At 40.8% G+C, this 9,573-nt stretch overlaps 1 protein-coding gene across 1 annotated transcript in view; it reads left to right on the top strand.

Moving 5' to 3' along the window:
* Window positions 1–2,729: 2,729 nt before the first annotated feature.
* cdk15 (cyclin-dependent kinase 15) overlaps window positions 2,730–9,573 on the top strand; it is a gene marked incomplete at its 3' end in the record, with an annotated part of 33,249 nt that continues 26,405 nt past the window's right edge. The window contains exons 1-3 of the mRNA XM_071530556.1: window positions 2,730–2,936; window positions 6,449–6,592; window positions 8,031–8,125. Of these exons, the coding sequence (XP_071386657.1) occupies window positions 2,730–2,936; window positions 6,449–6,592; window positions 8,031–8,125 (446 nt within the window). The remainder of the gene's footprint in view (window positions 2,937–6,448; window positions 6,593–8,030; window positions 8,126–9,573) is intronic.

Raw genomic sequence — 9,573 nt, 5'->3', positions numbered from 1 at the left:
CCAAAAAGTACTAGTTTTGTACCACACTGCAAAAACTGACAAACTTGTATCCAGACTTATCAAGCTTATTTTAGGATTTTTTTGTGAAATCATCTAAATAAATTTTTTTTTCAGTTTAATGTAACTTGTTTCAGGACATTTACTTGGTAAAAATGAAATTGTCCTGGAGAAAGTTTCTTGTTTCCAGATTTTCATTCATTCATTGTTTTATGATGGTTTCTTGAAAGAAAGTCAAGTCATATTGGCATGAATCAAGTGAAATTTACTGAAACCAACAAGATTATCTGCCAGTGCAGTGAGAGAATTTGACTAAAAATATCAGGAAATAAGCTGATTGGTCTGGAGACAAGATAAAATCACGGGACAGCTTTCCATTTTGTAACAGTAGGTGTCATTAATTTAATTTTTGAACGAAACTCTTTGCCCGCTCACTAATATTTACAAATCAGGAGTGTTTTTGATGTCTTTTCTCACAATTCCTCATTTATTTTCTCGCAAATGTACCTGTATAAAACCCCAAAACATGCACCTGTGGATGATAATGTCACTTTCATCCACATACTACATGAAAGCCTGGTCCAATCCCTAACAGCCTGCTCTTCTTCTTCTTCTCCCCCCCCCCCTTTTTTCCCCCTGACAGGTCTGAAGCAGAGGCACTTGGGATACGAGGAGGTAAAAAAAATAAAAAATAAATAAAAAATACATCACTTATGTTCGGATCATGCTCCACTTAGGCTTTAGATCGCCCCAGAGACGCAGCGAGCGATTAGTCAGTGTTTCTCTCCAACACACCCTGCTCTCTCTCTCTCTCTCTCTCACTCTCTCTCTCTCTCTCCGCTCGCTCGCTGTGCAGTTTGACCTCCTGGAGTGTGAAAAGATTGGCTGGGGATGTCAGCGCTTCCCCCCCCGCTGAGGAGAGAGAGAGAGAGAGAGGGAGAGACAGAGAGAGAGAGAGAGAGGGAGACAGAGAGAGAGAGGCAGAGAGAGAGAGACAGAGACAGAGAGAGGAGAGAGGCAGAGAGAGAGAGATGCTGAGATTGAACTTGTTCAGAGCATACTGATTGTAAGATAGGTGCACACACACACAGTTACACACACACACACACACACACACACACACACACAGAACTCGGCATGTCAGAGCCTGACAGCAGCAACGCCTCTCATGCCCGTTAAAGCCCGAAAATTTGGGTTGAATTCAGACTGAATTTCCTACAGAGCGACTGGCAGAGGAGAAATAAAAACTGAGCTGCAGATTCATATCTGAGCTCTGCTGCAACAGATGAGATTATTAAAAGAAAGCTTAAAACCTCCCTTTTAACATCGCTTTTACTTTTACTTTCCCTCTCTGTCTCATCTTATAATAATAAATTATGAATGAGTAATTAATAAATGTAGAACAGCAAGTCACGTCAGAACAAATCAAGAGTCCAGCCTCAATTTAATATCTTAAAGAAAACTAAATATCTAGGACTTTTCAATGCAATATGGTTTTAATAGGATAAAAACTTGGTAAGAGCATCATGAGTCCCCTCTCTTCCTCCCTCTCTCATTCTCTCTCTCTTTTTCTCATCTTCTGCCTGCCTCCCTCTTTCCATTTCTGTCTCCCTCTCTCTCCCCCCATTCTCCCTGTCTGTCCATCCTATCCCTTTCTGTTTTTCTCTTTTCTACTCTCTTCTACTCTCTCCTTCTCCCTCCTCTCATCCTTTCTCTATCATCCCTCTCTTTCTCTCTTCCTCTCTCCCCTTCTTCCTCTCTCTTCCTTGGAGCATCTTTGGTTGAAGTGTCCTAGACTTAATGGACTCACGTCTTTATTGCAGCAATGCTTTGTTGTTTTTTGGGAAGTGTTAGGTGAAATAGTTTTTATCCAAAGCAAGAAGAAATAGGAGGGCGGGGCTTAAACTACCAGTCAAAAGTTTAGACTCACCTCATTGAATGTTCTCTGTTTTTCATTCTCTTAAAGCCATTTTGATCTAAAGGCTTCTGCTTAAATGCTTGAAATGAGTTTCTTAGACAAATATAAATAGTGAAGTTGATCCTATGTATGAATTTCTTTCCAAAGCCTTTGGCTTTCCATCAAGGCAAAGGGCGGCTACTTTAAAGAATCTAAAATATAAGATAGTTTTGATTTGTTTAACACTTTTTTTGGTCACTGCATACTTCCATTTATGTTATTTCATAGATTTGATGTATTTACTGTTATTCTAAAATGTGGAAAATAGTAAAAATAAAGAAAAATGTGTGTCCAAACTTTTGACTGGTAGTGTATATACAGTATATATGTATGGGGGGGGGGTGTTATTATTAATTCCTTTATTTAAATGCCTTGTTCTTGAATTATAACTCGAAAGGTTGAGCCATTAAAGGGCTGGTAAAAGGTCAAAGGTCTCTCTCTCTCTCTTTCCCTCTCTCTCTCTCTCTCTTCTTCAGCTGATTTGGCGTCTTGAATGGACACTCTTGTTCTTCGCTCTTGCTCTCTCTCAAACTGAGAGGGGAGGAGGGAGGAGGTGAGAGCTCTTCCTTGATGGAGAGAGAGAGAGAGAGAGAGGGAGGGAGAGAGACATTGAGAGACAGTGAGAGACAGAGACGGTCATGGGACCCTGTTTGCTGAGCCTGACCCATGCGAGTCATATGAGCGAGCGGCCGGGACCTCCCACTTCATGGAGAGGGAGAGAAGAAGAAAAAGAAGAAGAAGAGCGGATTGTAGGGAAAGAAAGAGAGAAAGAAAGATGGAGGATTGGGCCCGGTGGGTGAGAGGAGTCGGGACGGAGTGTGTGAGGAGGTGCTGGTGCTGCGGTGAGGAGGAGGAGGAGGAGGAGGAGGAAGAGGAGGAGGGGAGGGGGGAGGAGGAAGAGGAGAAGGAGGAAGAGGAGGTGGAGATGCAGGGGTTTACCTTTGGAAAGAGCAGGAGTTCCACTTCGCTGCCGCCTGCTGAGGTAGCGTGTGTGTGTGTGTGTTTTAGTATGTGAGTGTGTGTGTTTGTGTGTGTGTGTGTGTCTGTGTGTGTGTGTGTGTGTGTGTGTGCGGTAAGTTTGTCTACTCTACGAGCGACTTTGGCAGCTGACCAACAGTCATTTGCCGTCTTATTCTACTCTAAAAATCCACTCGTGAAATCTGCATTTTTGTTGTTTTGGTTGGTGAATTCTGCAATCCTTCACAATCTGCATGCAAATTTTTGCTGTGTTTAACAAATATATTTACTGAGATGAAATTAACACCCAAACAAACGTCTTTGGTGGATAAATCATTAAGGATCTTTATAAAACGAAAACATTTGAATGCCTTGGTTATATTGACTTCTGTTGCATTGGTAACACTTTACAATAAGGGTCACTAAGTTAAGGGTTAGTTAATGCTTAATAAGGGTTAGTTAATGCCTAATTAACAGTTAACTAATGTGTAATTTACTAATGGTGTTCATGTTAACTAAGGTATTAATTTATACATTATTTAATAGTTTATAAAGATGACTATTAAATAATGTATAAATTAATACCTTAGTTAACATGAACACCATTAGTAAACACACATTAGTTAACTGTTAATTAAGGGTTAGTTAATGCTTATTAACCATTAACTAACCCTTAACTTAGTGACCCTTATTGTAAAGTGTTACCTTTGCGTTTAATGATGAATTACAAACTTGATCCATTGTAAAAGTGACTGAGCAAGTCTTAAATTAACACACACACACTGATTCTAGATATGAAACACCATTGATACAGTATAGCTATGAAATATGTATATTAATTAATTTGGCTGCTAAACATTATTCCTGGCAGATTAATGTTTTTAGTTTACCAACTCTCATAAAATGGTATTTAGTGGACATAACATGCATTACTTAACCCATTTACTATAGACACTACTATCCAAAGTGCCTTACAGTACCATGAGCACATACATTTCAATAACATTTTATTTGGATAGTCATCTGAATCTCAGGAGACATTTATTGATTATAGTTGCCTCACAGTTGAGTATCAGTGTGACATATTTTTAGCACGGGCGGCCCTGATGGGAATTGAACCCCTGACCTTGGCAGTGTTAGTGCCTTGCTCTGCCCATTTAGCTGCAGAACCATTATGTGATCCATCAGGCTGATGGATCGGGTCTCCATAGACAACACTGTGTCTCCTTGGTTCACATTGAAATGTCTTTAGCTGCTGATAGCTGATGGCAATACGGCCTGTCCTGGTTATTTCTCTCTGTCTGTTGATTTATTTCTCACATTAACTGCTCACCTCCCACTCTTTCTCATGCTCTCTTTCTCTTTTATTCTCTTGCTTAATATGCCTCTCTCTCTCTCTTTCTCTCTCTCCCTCTCTCTCTCTCTCAAACTCTCACACTCACATTTCTAGGAATTTAAGTGTCAGCTACATTCCAACATACATTCCAAGTGTAAATGTAACTGTAACTGTAAATACACATACAACCCAACTGCATATATGCACTAACAACATTAAGAATTAGTAATTAGAAATGCTGTTTTCACATTGGACTTACCCAGTTAATACATGGGTCATCCTATGCAATAATGTCATACTTCTCTCTCTCTCATCTAGTTGTGGATCCCACTACTATAATTGGAGAGCGGTTTGTGTGTTTGTGTGTCCCACCATGGAGGAGAGGAGAGAGGAGAGGAGGAGAGGAAAGGAGAGGAGGAGGAGAGGAGAGGGGAGAGGAAAGAGGAGAGGAGGAGAGGAGAGGAGACAAGGAGAGGAGAGGGGAGAGGAGAAAGGAGAGGAGAAAAGGAGAGGAGACAAGGAGAGGAGAGGAGGAGAGAGGAGAGGAAAGGAGAGGAGAGGAGAGAGGAGAGGAGAGGAGGAGAGGAGACAAGGAGAGGAAAGGAGGAGAGAGGAGACGAGAGGAGGAGAGGAAAGGAGAGGAGAGGAGGAGAGGAGAAGAGACAAGGAGAGGAGAGGGGAGAGGAGAGGAGAGGAGGAGAGGAGACAAGGAGAGGAGAGGAGGAGATGAGAGGAGAGAGGAGAGGAGAGGAGAGGAGGAGGTTATAAATTCTAGTTCTATTAAGTTCTATTGTTTATCATGTTATCAGATGACAAACACATGAAAGCTAGAAGTGTGTTTATCAGGAATGAAGAGCGGCTTCAGAACTCACTCAACACATAAACAACCAACCGAAATGTTTTAATTCAAGTGAGAAAAAGAAAACAGCGACATTCTATTAGGGAAAATCCATCAGTTGTAATGAAAGCCTGGGTCTCCACCCTGCTGCTCTCCCTCTCCTGTCTCCAACCAGTCCGCCCACCTCTCTCTCTCTCTCTCTCTCTCTCTCTCTCTCTCTTCCTCTCCCACAACTTCAGTTTGATGTCGTTTCACTTTGTGCAGCGATAACACACAGGAGGTGATAAAACAGAAAGAAGACATGAAAAGAAAAAAAGACTGTGCAGAGGAGATTAAAAAAGAATCCCAAGGGGCTTTATAAAAAATGGGGGCGCATGTTTCTCTCTCTCTACGTCTCCCCGCCTGAGGGTGGAGTTCATGTATTTTTTCCTTAAAGACATGATATTCTCACATGTCTGATTGTATGGAAGCTGTGAAATGCAATATGTCCAGTATGACAGGAGGGTCTGACTGTATGTTTTTCAGTGTGTTTTGCTTTTTATTTAGTAGTTTATTTGATAGGAACAGTGCAGTTCACATAATTACACTTCACAATTGAAATATAAAATATATTGGGCTTTTAAATAGACTACAACTATCTAAAATGTTGTGTATAGGCTAATACAAGTAGAGAAATTTTAAAAATACCCTACATTATACACAGAGGTGGAAAGTAACTAAGTACATTTACTCGAATACTGTACTTAAGTACAATTTTGAGGTACTTCTACTCCACTACATTTCAGAGGGAAATATTGCACTTTTTACTCCACTACCTTTATTTGATAACTTAAGTTACTAGTTACTTTGCAGATTCAGATTATTAATACAAAATATAATCAACTAATAAATTGTGATGTATTATTATAGATTACTGTAAACTACCCAGCAGTATATAAAGTAGTGGAAATCAGCCCCACCTTTTCCAGCTGCAACATTAAAGTGATGCTTACACATTAATGCATCAATAATTATAATTCAATAATATAATATATACTGTATTATTCTGAAATGGGCCATTCTGCATAATGAGTACTTTCACTTTTGTTGCTTTAAGTACATTTTGATGCTAATACTTTTGTACTTTTACTTAAGTAACATTTTGAATGCAGGACTTTTACTTGTAACGGAGTATTTTTATACTGTGGTATTTCTACTTTTACTTAAGTAAAAGATCTGAGTACTTCTTCCACCACTGATTATATACCATCACTGGGTAGCTGGTGTCTTTCTAAGGTGATTTTACTCACTTTTTCTCCTGAGATGCTTCATTAAAGAGCATCAGAAGTCAGTAAGTCCTCCTTCTCTGTCCTCCCCCTCGCAGCTGGACGACCCGTCCGACCCGTCCTACTCCAAGTCCGAGCCGCACTGGTTCCACACCCTGCAGGTCCGGCGCCTCCGGGTGCAGCGGGGCCGCAGCAACAGCGACCCGCTGGGGGGGAAGAGCTTCGAGCAGGAGTTCCAGTGGGTGAGTCAGACGCCTTCGGGTGGCGAGGGCGGGGGAATTATTTTCATCAACACAGAGGATTTGATGTTCAGACAGAAGAGCGGTTTAGATGTCAAAAGAGGGATGTACAAACCTGAAAATGGAGACTATAGAGCAGTGATTCTCAACCTTTTTCATATCAACGACCCCTAATTTAGTCCACATTAGAGCCAAGGACCCCATTTTGTCTCTCAGACCCAAATCTGAGAATATTTTTAATTGTTAGATATGATTTTGTCCAGAAAACTATCTATATTGTAGGTAGAGAGGTGATCAAAACAGTCATTCTTCTACATTCTCTAATTGTGTTAACTTCCTGTAAATGAAATAATGCTGACGTTTAACAATTCATCAATTTGCTGGGGACCCCTTGGAACCTGTCAAGGACCGCTGGTGGTTCCCGGACCCCACGTTGAGAACCACTGCTCTAGAGGACAGGACCATCAGACAGGCGGCTTCAATCCCCAGCCACCTGATCTAAGTGTTACAGGCTTGAGTGTGTGAGTGTGTGTGTGTGTGTCACTGGGGTCATCAAGTCTCCTTCCATCACAGATGTTTTGTTAAATTAGGAGTTTGAAAGGGTTTGAAATGGTTTCATCAGACCAAAGGGTCACAGAGGAGCATGTAATCCTCCAATATGTCAAGGAGACACTACTGTAAACAGAAAGTAGTGTCACATTGAAGTAGCTAAGTAGAAAGTAAGGGAGTAAGGGTGTTGTGGTCGGGGTGGTGGATGGGGGGATGAGTTAGTCTTCAGTGCTGGAGACAAACTCAGAGTTCAATTCCCAGCTTGTACGAAGGAAATTTCTACCATGAGTCAAATTAAAATTTTTAGTGAAAGATTTTCTTATTAAACAAAGACCAAAGCCTTTCCCTAAACTTAACCAAGTAGTTTTAGTTGCCTAAATTTAACCATAACCTAAATTTAACCCTAACCCAAACCTTAACCAAGTTGTTTTAGTTGCCTAAATGTAACCATAAATTAAACTTAATCCTAACCCACATTTAACCAAGTTGTTTTAGTTGCCTAAATTTAACCATAAATTAATTTAACCCTAACTCAAACCTTAACCAAGTTGTTTGAGTTGCCTAAATTTAACCATAAATTAAGCTTAACCCTAACCCAAACCTTAACCAAGTTGTTTTAGTTGCCTAAATTTAACCATAAATTAAACTTAACCCTAACCCAAACCTTAACCAACTAGTTTTAGTTGCCTAAACTTCACACACAGAATCCAATTCATGATGGAGAAACGTAATTTTCACATAATTTGTGCCCACAGCATGTAAATCTGTGTTTCAGTCTGAGTTCACAACTTTTTATTATGAGATCATGTTGCACCATCAAAACCAAACCTGGAGTTATATGAGGTTTAATAGCAGTGATGTGTAACGTGTGTTTCTGCTCTCTCCCCAACAGAAGACCGGGCTGCAGTTTGGAACAGCCAACTCCTACCTGAACCTGGAGAAGCTGGGGGAGGGAGCTTACGCCACCGTCTACAAGGGAATCAGCCGGTCAGTAGACTTCACTAACACAGCAGTCTGATTTCTATTAAGGTTAGGCTGACACTGCCAGTACAATGTAGGTTCCTCCCTGACCACAGATATAAAAAATAGTCTGTGATTATATTTTTTTAATTGTTCAACAATGTTTTTTGCCTTACCATCGGATAGGTGGTGTGGGTCCCCATGCTTTAAAAAGCCACAAACCCACTTAAAACTATTTGATTAGTCTGGGTTTCAGTGGAGAGTTTTAGTGGATTCAGAGGCTTTTCCACCCTGACAACAATTCAGGGGGGAACACTGAATACTTGTAATTTCAGTGGGGTAAAATCTTGCCAAATGGGGGTTCTGCGGTCTATGGCAGTGATTCTCAACCTTTTTCATTTCAAGGACCCCTAATTTAGTCCACATTAAAGCCACGGACCCCCATTTGAAGAGATTTTGTCTCTCGGACCCAAATCTGCGAATATTTTTTATTGTTAGATGTGATTTTTAGATAGACTATCTGCATTATAGGTATAATAGAGGTATAGAGATGACAGTGAAACTATGATCAAAACAATTCATCAATTTGTTGGGGACTCCGTGGAACTCCCTCAAGGACCCCTGGTGGTCCCCGGAACCCCACGTTGAGAACCACTGGTCTAAAGTCTATGTATTTGGGCCGTTTTTGATGTGAAAAAGTTTGGGAACCTTTTTACATCCTGGAAGCAAAAGCAGCCATACCTGAAACTGCCCTGCTGATGTGCCTTTGAGCAAGACGCTGAACCCCTACCAGCTCACTCAGTGTCAGTTAACTGTTTGAAATATGACAAAGACAAGTCAAAGCCCTTCACATGCAGAGTGTTGTGCACAGGAATCCTCCCTGGATCCATTTATCAGACTGTTGTGCGGGTAACAAGCTCCGAGCTCGTAAAGTCCTCACAGCAGTCTGCTTTTATAAGGTCAGCGCTGCAGTGTCCAGAAGGCCTTTACCCACCAGTAAAGTCTGCTTCCTGTAAGGTACTTTGGAATTATTTATGTATGAGGAAAACAAACGACAAAGGAAATGACAAATGCGTGCAGATAAGAGATTAAAACCAAGGGTCTCATGAAAGAATCTCCACTTAGAAGAAGCACAAATCGAATCAAGATGACGAGTAAAGACAAAACTGAATTGGATAATAGACACTCAACTAGGATGAAGGAAGGAAGGAAGGAAGGAAGGAAGGAAAGAAGGAAGGAAGGAAGAAGACTGCATCCAAACAACAGCTCCCAGATCCAACATGCGACTGCTGTTGGCTGACAATAAGAACTATTACGTTTTCAGAAATCAATTTAGCGTAAAGCTTTGAAGTGACAGGGACAACAAGTTAGAGAGGTTTGTCTCTCCAAGTGCCTTCTGGTTAGTATTATTTTTTAGTAATGGACAGTGGAGAATGGAAAGTTTGTGTGTCCCAAATGCTGTTTCAGAGGCTTTT

Source organism: Centroberyx affinis, unplaced genomic scaffold (assembly GCF_046629955.1).
Source record: "Centroberyx affinis isolate AG114_WGS23_722 - 3 ecotype Tasmania unplaced genomic scaffold, CSIRO-AGI_Caff_v1 ptg001938l_1, whole genome shotgun sequence".
Lineage (NCBI taxonomy): Eukaryota > Metazoa > Chordata > Actinopteri > Beryciformes > Berycidae > Centroberyx > Centroberyx affinis.
The sequence above is the reverse complement of the archived record's forward strand: the minus strand, read 5'-3'. Positions and strand labels throughout refer to the sequence as shown.